General features: G+C 45.3%; 3 protein-coding genes across 3 annotated transcripts in view; 1 reads left to right on the forward strand and 2 right to left on the reverse strand.

Annotated features, from left to right (window-relative positions):
- Positions 1-611: 611 nt before the first annotated feature.
- On the reverse strand, positions 612-4,466 carry pdrg1 (p53 and DNA-damage regulated 1). Its single transcript, XM_080548609.1, has 5 exons — positions 4,371-4,466; positions 3,607-3,685; positions 3,330-3,404; positions 3,099-3,179; positions 612-2,132 (listed from the first exon to the last, which is right to left on the reverse strand). The coding sequence occupies exons 1-5, from the start codon at positions 4,449-4,451 to the stop codon at positions 2,050-2,052; spliced, it is 399 nt and encodes a 132-aa protein (XP_080404735.1). The 5' UTR covers positions 4,452-4,466; the 3' UTR covers positions 612-2,049.
- Positions 4,467-11,225: 6,759 nt separating this feature from the next.
- ppp1r3db (protein phosphatase 1, regulatory subunit 3Db) lies at positions 11,226-12,245 on the forward strand (the record flags this gene model as incomplete). The annotated part of the gene is made up of 1 exon (XM_080548479.1): positions 11,226-12,245. One exon carries the CDS (start codon positions 11,226-11,228, stop codon positions 12,243-12,245), a length of 1,020 nt encoding a protein of 339 aa, XP_080404605.1.
- A 607-nt stretch (positions 12,246-12,852) lies between these two features.
- The window catches only part of phactr3b (phosphatase and actin regulator 3b), a gene marked incomplete at both ends in the record, with an annotated part of 78,165 nt that continues 77,150 nt past the window's right edge, over positions 12,853-13,867 (reverse strand). Inside the window, 2 exons of the mRNA XM_080548481.1 lie at positions 12,853-12,979; positions 13,312-13,410. Coding sequence (XP_080404607.1) covers positions 12,853-12,979; positions 13,312-13,410 — 226 coding nt within the window. The remainder of the gene's footprint in view (positions 12,980-13,311; positions 13,411-13,867) is intronic.

Genomic DNA, 13,867 nt, shown 5'->3' on the forward strand with positions numbered 1-13,867 from the left:
GAATGGAAGTCTATGAGAACATCGCATCTCAACACACACGGCCCCGATTTTAATCGCACGGCGAAAATTCGATTGCATTCATTTTGAATGGGACAAAGCACACGGCGTGCGAGTTTTGTCGCACTGTCAAATTTGGCAAATGTTAGCTTCAAAATGAATGGAATCGAATTTTCGCCGTGCGATTAAAATCGGGGCCGTGTGTGTTGAGATGCGATGTTCTCATAGACTTCCATTCAAACTTCAAAATGGAATGTTGACGCGCAACAGAAATCGCACGCTGTGTGCATTGGCCTTGTGTGTGTGCCACCAATTCACAATCATGTGACTTCCCCTCCCCCTCCAACGCCCCCAGGGGGGGCTGCAGCTCTCACACTCTCTTGCAATGCGACAAAATGGCACGCCGTGTGCATTGGCCTTAAAACGTGGATACACTTTTCCCTGGGTCAGACTGCATACACTTTGAGAGTCAGACCAGTTATCAACTGTTCAGTAGATTCAAAAACATATCGACCGAAAAAGAACAACTAATATCACTTGTATTGTTGTTCGTATTGTTTTTATTTGAAATAGTACACTAGCAGAAACCAAATGAAACTAAGTAATGCAGATACAGAATATACATATATATGTCATTGTTGTCCACACCTGACAACTGAAAGACACCTAAACATATTTGAAATGGAGGGGTGAAGCCGGTGCTATTAGGCTAAGTACATTATGTTGATCTTGTTTAAAGTCTGTGCGTTGTTGGTAGTCGATAGCTGTTTTGCTGTGGCTATCCCGCCTTAGGACACTGTCTGGGACTTAGGCTGATAAGGCTGCTGAAAGCTATCTGCTTCAAGCCAATTGCTGTCAATTGGGACTTAGCTCCTGCTGAAAGCTAGCTGTCTGAAGCTGTCAATCAACAGTCGGAGAGTCCTGACACTATTCTGAAAGGTATTTAACTCCTACTCAACGAGGACCAGGCCTGAATACATCTGGAAGAGATGGAGTGTTGAAGCCTGTTAGAGACTAAGTAAGTTAATACCTCCTACTACTACTACTACTACTACTACTACTACTACTACTACTACTACCACTACCACTACCACTACCACTACCACTACCACTACTACTACTACTACTACTACTACTACTACTACTACTACCACTACAACAACTACTACTACTACTACTACTACTACTACTACTACTACTACTACTACTACGACGAAGGCGTTTAAATGGGTTGTGCGGCAGATAAGGCACTAACACCATACAGAATCATAATCAGAAGGTGTTATAATGAAAAACAACACCCTCAATCGTCGCAGATGTGTTGGCAGCATTATCTGCTTGGCAGTGCACTCCATTACATGAACATATGAATCTGTTGTGTTGCAATGTTTTTATTTATCCAGTTTTTATGTATTTATTGTGTTGCTATGCTGTTATGTTTTTATTTGTCCTGTACAGTCGGCCCCACCGAAAGTAAGGGTCTCCGAGTTGAAATAAAGGCTTGAAATGAAATGATATACTGCCATCTAGTGGCAGGACTTGATACATAAAATAACAGGTTCAGGCTACTTGCATAATACATCATAAATAAACGGACATTTGGACAGAACAGCAGTAAAACCACATCATTCACCAACAGGAGATGTTCATGAGCTTTTTACAGGGTTCCCACACCTTCTGAAACATCAAATTCAAGCACCTTTCAAGACTCAATTCCCTCAAATTCAAGGACCCAACACGGCATAGTTTTAGACAGAACTAGTTGACGAGCTAAGTAAAATATTTTTGAATATATAGATATATATATATTTTTTTTTTTAGAGAGAGAGAGAGGGGAATTCAAGCACTTTCAATGACCTGTGTCTATTTTCTAAAACTTTTAAGACCTCGATTTCTTTTTCTCAAATTCACAAACATTCAAGGATTTCAAGGACCCGTGGGAACCCTGTTTTTAATGTGGTGCCTTGGACACTTCTTGGCCCACTGTGGTTCTGGAAGGCCCCTTCACCCTCTCAAACGAGCAGCTCATCAGTTTGCACATGAAGGCTGAGCTCACCTTCTCAACAGGCTGTTGATGGACTTCATCTCCACGTTTGAAAGAGGAGACAGGTTGTATCCTGTCAGCTCAGGCTTTCCTGGAATCAAAAGGTAGATGTGAATACATTGTCAATATTCTAAGATGGACTTATTACCCTTTGCACTACTGCTGTTTGCACATTTACCTTTGCACATATCGGTATTATATTTATGGACACATATTTGTACATACATCTTTTTGGATATAGCCTCTAATTTCCACATCTGCATACACCATACTGTACATAGCTACCTTAACTGTACACTATATGGACAAAAGTATGTGGACACAATTCTGGTCTGGGGCTGTTTTCATGGTTTGGGCTAGGCCCCTTAGTTCCAGTGAAGGGGCATGTTAATGCTAATGAGATTCTAGAGAATTGTATGCTTCCATCTTTGTGGCGACAGTTTGGGGAAGGCCCTTTCCAGTTTCAGCATGACAATGCCCCCATACACAAAGTGAGGTCCATAATGACATGGCTTGCCGAGTTTGGTCTGGGAGAACTTGACTGGCCTGCACATAGAGCTCTGACCTCAACCCCATCCAACACCTTTGAGATGAATCGGAACGCAGACTGCGAGCCAGTCCTTCTCCCCCAACATCAGTGCCCGACCTCATTAATGCTCTTGTGGCTGAATGGGAGCAAATCCCTGCAACCATATTCTAAAATCTAGTAGAAAGTCTTCCCAGAAGAGTGGAAGCTGTTATAGCAGCAAAGGGACCAACTCCATATTAATGTCCATGGTTTTGGAATGACAAGTTCAACAAGCACTTTTGTCCATATAGTGTAGCTTACTACTATCCATCTCATACCTCTACCATACTGTACCTATCACTTATCACTATCATGTCACAATTTGCACATCTGGTTAGACTTAGCTAAACTGCATTTCGTTGTCTGGTATTGTACTCTGCAACGACAATAAAGTTGAATCTCATCTAATAATCTAATCTTATTCTGGAATTCCACAAGAACCACAAAAACTAGAGAAACACAATGACAAGGTCTTCAGGGTGGACTTACCTTGAAGCTCATTGAGACGGTTTACTTTTGCTTTCAGGCCCTTGCGGAGGTCGTTGACCTCCTTCTCTAGCTGCTCCTGGTCTGTTCAGAGGAACACAGCAGGTAAAGAGGGATTGAGATGTTAAGTTGCTCCAACTCATCTCGTCGTTTGACAAGGTAACAGAAATATGCAGCAATCGCCGCTGAAATGATGATGATGATGATGATGATGATGAATAGTGTGGCTCTCACCGTTCTGGATCATCTCTTTAGTCTTGGCTTTGGGAAACTGGATGAACATGTTGCCAAAGCAAACCTTCACTTTCTCTGCAAACAACAAAAATGTGTGATCTTGATTGTTCTTCGTCGATCGCATGTATGAATAAATGTAGATTGACTGACTTGAGAACATCAACCCGTTTTGGGCTTTTTCCTGACACCAGGGCGAGCACGCAGAAAGTGTGTTGTTTTAGTATTTACACACATTTGCTTTCAATTAATCAATTAACCGAGGCTGTGCAACACTCACTTGTGTCCGAAGATGTGTCGCTCCGCAACGAATTCAACGCTTCTCTGTTCCTGTTTCTCTTCACGTCCAAATCCACGATCTGAACACAGGCCAGGGAGGTCAGGACTGTTATTACGACGCATGCAGACATGTCAACATGATACACAAACCACATATGATACATATAACATACACATGACACTGTAACACAACAACACAAGCATGTGAGGCTGGGAGAGACACAGAGAGAGAGAGACAGAGAGAGAGAGACAGAGAGAGAGACAGAGGTACAGAGAGAGAGAGACAGAGACAGAGAGAGAGACAGAGAGAGACAGAGAGAGAGAGAGACAGAGAGACAGACAGATAGAGACAGAGAGACAGAGAGACAGAGAGAAAGAGGTACAGAGAGACAGAGAGAGACAGAGAGAGAAAGAGAGAAAGAGGTACAGAGAGACAGAGAGAGACAGAGACAGAGACAGAGACAGAGACAGAGAGAGACAGAGAGAGAGAGAGAGGTAGAGAGAGAGAGAGAGAGACAGAGAGAGAGAGGTAGAGAGAGAGACAGAGAGAGAGAAAGAGACAGAGAGAGAGAGAGGTAGAGAGAGAGAGAGAGAGAGAGAGAGAGAGAGAGAGAGAGAGAGAGAGAGAGAGAGAGAGAGAGAGAGAGAGCTCAGCCAGACAGTCATGCAACAACACCCTATCATGTGACTCAGAGAGGACAGCTATGAGCTATAAGGTTAGCTGGTGAATAAACTGCTCTTATATGAGTTAATATTCAGTCTTACCTGCTGTCTGTTGGCCAGAACGTCCTCTGCTGCCACCTCCACTTCTGTCAGGTGGTCTAAGATGCGCTGCGAAGAGTCCATGCTGTGGCTGTCACGGTGCCACTAAGGAAATATGTCCGACGTGAGACAACGACATGGAAACATCGGTTCCTCGGTACAGCTGGAAACAAGAAATATGTGTTTATATCTATATATATTTATATTTAGTTGTGGCAAATATTTACTTTAATAATATGTTATATTTTTATATTTAATATTACAAATATTAATTATAATAAATACATTAAATAATTAGTTAATTATAATTATATTAACCGTTAATATTTCGTAATAGTTATTTAGTCATATTTAGTTGTGGCAAAGATCCACCTGCACGGTGAAGCCTGCTTATTTGGGTTCAAAACATTTTATATTTATCGTACAGGACACCTATTGAGATTATACATTTTAAAACTCAAGATATAATTGAGTGAATGTGTTCAAGTATGATCTGTTTATATTTAGCAACAGGGAAAACACAAACATTTGTGTATCTGTGTGTTTCTGAATTCTGAGAACAGAAATCTTCCCAAATCATCTTAGTGGTCCCGACACCTTACACACTTCCACAGATCCAGAAGGGATGGGGTGGAATGAGCTGGATGAATGAATGAATGAATGAATGAATGAATGAATGAATGAATGAATGGTCTTTATTGTCATTAATACAGTACAGGTACCATACAACGACATTTAGAGAGCCAAGGGTAAAATAAAAAAAGGGAAAAGAGCTGGTTAAATAAAGGCTATGTACACTATCTACTATACTATACTACTATACTATACAATAAAACACTGTGCTGTACTCTATGCTATGCTATAAATATCCTAACTGTTTCCTATATCTGAACCTTATGTACACAAGGGTTGTCATATTGCACATAGTATTTGTTGCACATTCATTAGCAATTGTTGCACATTCATGGAGCAATGGGAGAATGTGCTCGCAATTACATTGGATGTTACTTTCCGAGAGCCCTGTCAACACATGCCTATAGAGCGGTAGCTTGTTGTATGTATGTATGTATGTATGTATGTATGTATGTATGTATGTATGTATGTATGTAAGTATGTATGTATGTATGCATGTATGTATGCATGCATGTATGTATGTATGTATGTATGCATGTATGTATGCATGTATGTATGTATGTATGTATGTATGCATGCATGCATGCATGTATGTATGTATGCATGCATGTATGTATGTATGTATGCATGTATGTATGTATGTATGTCTGTATGTATGTATGTACATGTATGTATGTACATGTATGTATGTATGTATGTATGCATGTATGTATGTATGCATGCATGCATGTATGTATGTATGTAAGTATGTACTGTATGTATGTATGTATGTATGTCATCTTCTCCCACTGGGTATTTGCACAGAGTTGTTGTTGTCAATGCTAGCTTGCAACATTGATGGAAGAGTGAAGGTTAATATTGTTTTATTTGGAGCTCTTACCGGGCAAGGTATTTAATTGGTTTGGCGTGTCAGAAGGCATCACTCAGGTTTGGCGTGTCAGAAGGCATCACTCGTCTCAGAACAAGCTTGGTTTGGCGTGTCAGAAGGCATCACTCAGGTTTGGCGTGTCAGAAGGCATCACTCGTCTCAGAACAAGCTTGGTTTGGCGTGTCAGAAGGCATCACTCGTCTCAGAACAAGCTGGTTTGGCGTGTCAGAAGGCATCACTCGTCTCAGAACAAGCTTGCAACCCTTTGGAGATATTTTCGGAAAAAAGATTTCCCCAGGCTTTCCAAAACTAGGAGAGGTTTAGGTTGAGAGAAAAACACAACTTGATGGAAGGTGGAAAACAAACGTAACCGCAAGGAAAAGAAAACAAGTTGAAACATCAAAGAAGGATGGGGGGTTGGACGCAGCCGTCAACTGAATTCATTAGAAATCATTTTCAATAGATTAGATTAGATTAGATTCAACTTTATTGTCATTGCAGAGTACAAGTACCAGACAATTGAAATGCAGTTTAGCATCCAACCAGAAGTGCAAATAGTGATATAAAACATGATATAAAACATGACAGTGATAGTGATAGATACAGTATGGCAAGTACGGCAGTTTAGAGGTATATACAGTTATGAGCTGTGTACAGTTAAGGTAGATATGTACAGTTAAGGTAGATATTATGTACAGTTAAGGTAGATATGTACAGTGTGGTATGTACAGATGTATAAATAGTGGCTGATACGTTTGAATTAAAAACACATGTTACATTACATTTTTGCATCGAAAATATGACTTCACTTTCACTTACAATCATTTTTCTTTTGGGCAAATACTTTTGACCTCATACTGGGGCACCATAACTAATACATAATAATTGCAGGCAAGTTGCAACAGGAATTCATTTGGTCTTTACAACAACAGTATCATACCTTCATTCAGATCAAATTCAATACAAACCCATATGGAGGAATATGGAAGACATTCATCTGAATAGCCTTGTGCCTTGTGCTTCAACAGGCTTCCCTTCTGCAGACTGGCCTTTGATCTTGGAGACATCAAAGACTTTCATACTTTTTGTTATTACGTAATAAATTCAACCTTTTTCAGCCTCCCGTTTGGCCTCCCCCCTGTGGTTGGGTTAGAGTCCAGCCTCCCATTTAGCCTCCCTGTGGTTGGGTTAGGGTCCATTCTCCCATTTAGCCTCCCTGTGGTTGGGTTAGGATCCAGCCTCCCATTTAGCCTCCCTGTGGTTGGGTTAGGGTTCTTCGACCCAGACAGATGACACGTGATCCCCCCGGCAGTGGCAGCGTTCGTCTTCAGATCTTCGGGTCCTTTTGACCCGGATTCTCTTCTGCGTTCAGACACACTCGTCCTCCTCTCAGATTCACTTCTTCTTCTTCTTCTCCTACAACCGACCTGACTGACGTCCCTGGACGGCGGGTCCTCCCGCCCCCTCCCGACGCAGCCCGGTTCTCCGGCCACCACCCCAACACGAGAGCCCCCGATGACAGACTGAGCCTCGCCGGCGGGGGGGGGAGGAGGAGGACTCTGGTGTACGGCGCTACTACGGATGTTCCCTGTGGCCTGCATGTGTCTGACGTGGCTCTTCCCCGTGGCGCCCCCGGGGCTCCCCCCCAGCCTCTGAGGCGGCCAAGACTCCCAGCTCCTCTCGGGACCCACACGGACCACCCGACTCTCGCTGTAGCTCCTCCTCTTAGGAGGGAGAGAGGAGGAGACGCCCCCGAGGTCCCCCCCGCCCCCCCCGCGTGCTGTCCCCTGGTGCTGGTGGCGGTGGAGGTGGCGGTGGCGGCAGCCGCACCCAGAGAGCTGGGCGGTGTCCGCGGGGTTTCCCAGGGGAGAGGAGGAGAGGAAGGTGAGAGGAAAGGCGCGCTGGCACTGGAGGATGGTCTTGGGACAGCTGAGGCGGGAGGAGGAGGTGGCGGAGGAGGAGGCGTGAGGAGGCCGGTGAAGGTGACGGCCGGTCGACGCTAAGACAACGGCGTCGTCAAAGGAGGAGGTGGTGGTGCCGGTGGTGCCGCTCCGCTCCTCCTTCTCCTGGACCGACTGGATCTGCCGCCACTCGAGCCTCAGCTGCCGCGCCAGGTGCTTCTCCAGCTGGCCCACGGGCCTGGGGTGGTGAGGCGCCCCCCCCCGGCCCTCCATGTTGAAGAACGCCGGCAGTCGCCCGAGATTCCAGGAGTTAAACGACGGAGGCAGGAGGAAGGAGGAGGAGGAGGAGGAGGAGGCCGCTGTTGGGAAACTGCCAAGACCGTGGCTCTGCTGCTGCCCTCTCTGCCTGCTGGGAACGCGTGTCGGCGGGGAGGGGGAGGGGAAGTCGTCGTGGGGTTTATTTACCCGCTCAGCCCGTCTGAGCTGAGGAGGAGGAGGAGGAGGAGGAGGAGGAGCGCAGGTGGGGGGGAACGAGGGCAGGGACGACACAGGAAGAAGTCTCCCTCCTGACTCAGAGAGGTCACTGTCGCTGTCCACGTCGTCCCTGCCGTCTCTACACTCACACAGCTTCGCCGTCTCTGGGGTCTCTGGGGTGGTCGTCCGACCCTCGGGCAGGTGACGCGGCGGCTCTGAGGGAGCGTCGAGGTCGAGCGATAACGCCCGTCTGCCGCCGCCGCTCCTCCTCCTCGCTCGCGCGTGGCTCTGCGCTCTGGGACGGCTGCACTGAGACACCGGCTGCACCTCCTTCTCCTTAGAGGCCGGCGAGGAGGAGGAGGAGGAGGAGGAGGGCTTTGGGTCGGAGGAGTGTCCCTGCATGCTGCCAGGGAACGAAGGACCCGGTGTTACATCAAACAATTCAGTTCAAACAAGGACAGTTTTACGCATTAAGGATATCTTTGAAGCACCGCCACAACAACAACAACAACAACAACAACAACAACAACAACAACAACAACAACAACAATCTCACCTGTATTGAGAAGCTGTGTTGTGCTTGACGGAGGAGCTGTTAGGTTTGTACCTTGGCCTTCTTTGATCCAGTTTCTAAGACAGAAAGACGTTGTTAATCCAATGCAGCCAACTTCAATTAGGGTTGGAAATTATAGGGCAATAATCGATCTTTAAAAACGCTTTAATTCAAGACTGAATGAAGAGAATGGTCAAGTACAGATACAATGCAGTATAGTGCATGCAACGTTAACCACATTCATGCAAAGATTATTTCTGGTTGTCCAGATAACTTCTATAACGGTGCACAATCAACGCAGAGTTTTCTGTCAGGACTTACTTTCTCTGCTGACTGACTGCTGTCCTGACCTGTGACTGCATTCTGGGGTGGCGTTGACTTTCTCTGGGACTTGTTGTTATTCTGACTCCTGTTCCCCAGTTTGGTGCTATGGAAAACATGTTAACAATCAAAACACATCAACATGAAATATGTTTTGCTTTATATAGGATGCGGGGAGGTTAAGCCATAATTAATAATAATAATAATAATTTTAAAAAGGGTTAGTCTATTCAAACCGCAGACATATCAGGTAGCATATACATTACATGTAATAGCCTACTATGTAACCAGTTGTAATACCTCTACCACATCGAAGACATGACCTACATACATAGATGTTACATGGCAATAACACACAATAACATAATAACATACCGTGCCACACACCCGTCGCTCCGTGCTGTTCTCCCCCTGACAGAGAGTTTGCTGTGGCCGGCTGCCGCCCGTTCCTGCACGATTGTGCCCATAATAATAATAATAATAATAATAATAATAACAATAATATTCAATATTTTATGTTATAAAAATAACATATTGAGTAAGGGTGGCTGGGCCCATCCAATAAGCCAGACAGAGGTTGTTGCATATTTTTTCCCAACAGAACACGGTCAGGTTTCCAGAGATTATGAGCTTATAAATAAATATAAATGATGGTAATGTTGCTCTTCCATACGGCAGACACAGGTTTGCATTGCGACAAAAACATATCAAAGATCGCGGTTGGTATCCGATTACGATTTGACAATTATTACAAAAATATATACATGTTTATTTTCTTTTTTTAAATCGTGGCAAAGCATTGCAGCTTTACATTGTGAGGCAGTCTAACGCTATGACCGACCCACACCCGCTGGAGTGGCGGAGTACCAGGGTCAGAGTGCATTGTGGGAAATGTAGTCAAGTGCAGCGCTTGAATACAGTTGCAGTAATTTATAGACTTTTATCTATATCTTTTTTATTCATTGTCTTATTACGTTGTTAAATGTTTATCTATTTATTTTCTATATACATATGTATCTGTATCTATTCTTGCCATTTATTTATTTATTGTATTCCTATCCTTCTTTTTCTGTAGTTGTTAATGCTGTTATGTAAAGCACTTTCAATTGCCCCTGTTCCTGTTGTATGAAATGTGCTGTACAAATAAACTTGCCCTGCCTTGCCAACCCGAGTTGTACAGTACTGCACGTCCTTAAATCATGGCATTTGACCTTTGACATTTGACAGTCGGCTATAGGTCTTCCTGTTTGTTAGGGTAAGTCGCTTTGGATAAAAGCGTCTGCTAAAATGTCAAAAATGAAAACTGTTCATGTCTGGCAATCAATCGTGAGTTTTATTTCACTCAGCGCCCGCTGGGCGGAGCGTGTGGAGGATGGGGTGCCAGGGAGGGGGGTCGAGCCCCCCCCCCCCCAGGTCATGTGACTTCAGTCGGGGCAGCAAAGCAGCAGCTTGTCAGCCCCCAGCCCAGTGCAGAGAGGAACCAGCATGGCAGCCAGACACAGCAGCAGTCCTGCATATCAGACCACCTAAAGCAAGTAAGTATGTCACCATCGCACAGGGATTCATTTGCATGTTTATGTTGAAAAGTAGAACATATGAACATATTAAAAACAAAACTTTAACCAAAAATAAACAGTGTACATTTACAGTATTTAGGACAGTTTTGCTCCAAGTTTTTCTTTAGCAGCTTCTTGAGTTGAAACAGTTTAAAATGCCCATAATACATAATAATAATACATGCATGTGGATCTGTGAGCATTAACACATGCATGTATACGCAATAATATGACACTCTCACCACTTTCAAATCCAGTCTTAAAACACACCTTTTCACAATGGCTTACTTGGTTTGATCTGCTGTATTTTGTTTGTTGTTATATCTGATTTAGCTGTTTTTATCTCATTTTGCTTTGTTGATTTTAATGTTTCGATATGTGGTTTTAAACTGTCTTGTAAGGTGTCCTTGAGAGCCTTGAAAGGCGCCCATAAATAAAATGTATTATTATTATTATTATTGTTATTATTATTATTATTATTATTATTATTATTATTATTATTATTATTATTATTATTATGTGGATCTGGGAGCGTTCAGCCAGTGTGCAGACATGTGGGATGACAGAGTCCTGTTTCTCTCAGGGTTCCTCACTCCTGCCTGTGTGATGATGACCGACACGGCCAAGGCGGAGGCAGGCTGGCGGGCGAAGGCTTCCCCGAGGGCAGACATGCAGTTCACCAGCGGCTTCAGCAGCGTCGTGTCCAGGCCCAAAACCACCATCTGCCTGCGGAACATCTACGACCCCAAGCCCCCCCCTGTCAAGGCTCCGGTCAGGATCCGCCCGCCCAGCAGCTCCAGGTCCATGACCCCCCCCCCGCCCACCCGGGAGCCCGGCGTCTTCGGCCGCAGCCTCTCCTGCGACCCGCCGACCAAGCCCATCATGCGGCGCCGCGCGCAGTCTCTCCCCTCGGAGAGGAGAGGGAGGGCGAAGAAGGACCCCGGGGGGAGAGTGCAGGTGCGCTTCGTGGACTCGCTGGGGCTCGAGCTGGAGGACGTCAAGTTCTTCAAAGTCGGCGAAGACCCGCGGATACCGCCGCACGTCTTCGCGCGCCTCCTCATGAGCTCGGAGCGGGTCTCGGGGAAGGCCTTGGAGATATCGCTGCCGTACTTCAAGCCGTGTTTCCCGGACAATATGGCCGCCCAGCCCGACTTCCTGAGCCGCCTGTGCAGCCAGCGGGTGTGCCTGGAGCAGGTCCTGTGCTCGGAGCTGGGGATAGTTGGCACCGCGCGGGTTGTGAACCTGACCTTTGAGAAGGAGGTCGCGGCCCGCTACTCTTTCACCAACTGGAGGAGCAGCGCGGAGACCAAGGCGAGCTGGGTGTCCACCGTCCACCGGGGGGCGGAGTGCGGAGGGGGGGGAGGGCCGGAGTCGGATGTCTTCCGCTTTCGCCTCCCCGTCCCGCCCTTCATCCTGCAGCCGGGCGCCGTCCTGGAGTTCGCCGTCTGCTTGCGGGCCACGGGGAGCGAGTTCTGGGACAACAACGACGGGCGTAATTACAAACTGTCGTGCCACAGCTACAAGCTCACCGTCCCGCGGGAGTGTGAGGATAGCATGCTGCACTTCCTCTGAAAACGGCCACACGGGGGCGCTATGACCTGCTGTGATCTGCAGCTTAAAGAAGGATGTGTTTTATTTGCCATGCTATTGCCTCACGTTGTCAGTGAATTGTTGGAGTTTGTTCAAGGGCACATGCAGCTCCCTCCTGAGACGGGGATCGAACCAGCGACCTTTCGATTGCTAGCCGGCCTCTCTAACCACTAGGTTACTGCCGCCCGAGAACACCTCTAAAGAAAGCCCCATCTATAAATAGCACCTTGCATTATGTGAAAGTTCTATATAAATACTGTATATATCCTATTTCATTTTCACGCAGTTGGGAGCTGCATTGCTATGAGTGTGACGTGAGTCTACTAAAGGCTGCTGTGTATTTCATGTTCTTCAGTCTCATGAAATGAAGTTGAATAACATGATAACATGATGGAAAAAAATGTATAAATAGTGTAAGCCTGGTAATAATTCTACTAGCACTTTGATGAACTAGTAATGCTGTTCTTGAAAGCATCTTTCTGCATTTTTACGATAGATTTAATGGCAGGTGTTGTGTTTCTGTAATTCCACGCTGTGGGGGAACGTAGCCCACTTGGCTTTAATCTCTGCCGCCTCACTATCAGGGCTTTCACACCGCCGAGGAACTGTGCCAGGTCCGTTCCCGTTCTGGAACCTCCGACCCTTGATGCTGTCTGGCAAACCAGCACAACAGGAACCGGCGCGGTTCCTTGGCGGCGTGGAAGCCCGGCGTGAATCTGAGTACCCCAAATTAGTTTGCACTCACTTTAGCCAGGATGGTGGTGACCCATTTTTAGATGACTGACTGCCTGAAATGACAGTAAAGTGTGTTTTAAATAAATGTATTGTGATGGACGGTACAGGATTGTATTCGCTATGTGTCTGTGCTGTTACTAAATGTTTATTATTCAATAATGGGCTGAACTCCAAATGACCCAATATTTCTGGAAGTTTTTTTATTTTGGATACAACTTATTTGGCAAAGGTGTGGTGGATGATCAAGGGGATGAGTTGGCCCTACTCCCACCTGTTTAAGGGTAATTGGTCCTTAAATAGAAGCATTCTTGACCTTTCCAACAGTTTCCACTGCTCCGAGAGAACCAGATTCCTGGGGACATTCTGGCAGCCAGTGACATGGCATTTCTTCCACGCGGTTTGCCTCCTCCAGCTGTAAGAGCACATGACACGCAATACACATGAGGTGTGCGCTAAGAATATACACACCCCAAATGGAAGAAAGGCTGGACTGTTGACCACTGCGCCAACCAGACCGCTGTGATGACAGCAATGCAAGTTGATAGACATACCTATTCATTTTATTTTATTTTTTACACTTTTTAATTTATGTATCCATCGATCTATCTATCTATCACACTTTCAAAATATCTAGTTATCTATCACACAATCAAACTATCTATCGATCGATCACACTTTCAAATTATCAAATTATCTATCTATCACACAGTCAAACTATCTAATCTATCTATCTCGTGTGAAGTGGGAACTAATATTTCCTAAAAGACACATGAGGAACTGTCGTTCAGGGTTTAGTTTCCGCCTGTGAGACTTTTTTGACGCACGTATTACTATAGCCAGTGTTTTAGCCTGGTCGCGACCAGGCTAAT

Source organism: Nansenia antarctica, assembly GCF_963989245.1.
Source record: "Nansenia antarctica genome assembly, chromosome: 18".
NCBI lineage: Eukaryota > Metazoa > Chordata > Actinopteri > Argentiniformes > Microstomatidae > Nansenia > Nansenia antarctica.

Bases quoted from the DNA above. Each gene is read 5' to 3' on its own strand.
- pdrg1 (XM_080548609.1), bottom strand. From the start codon at position 4,451: ATGGACTCTTCGCAGCGCATCTTAGACCACCTGACAGAAGTGGAGGTG. The intron at 3,686-4,370 runs GTAAGACTGAAT...GCCTGTGTTCAG, and splicing joins TTCTGGCCAACAGACAGCAG to ATCGTGGATTTGGACGTGAA. The intron at 3,180-3,329 runs GTGAGAGCCACA...TCCTCTGAACAG, and splicing joins TAAAGAGATGATCCAGAACG to ACCAGGAGCAGCTAGAGAAG.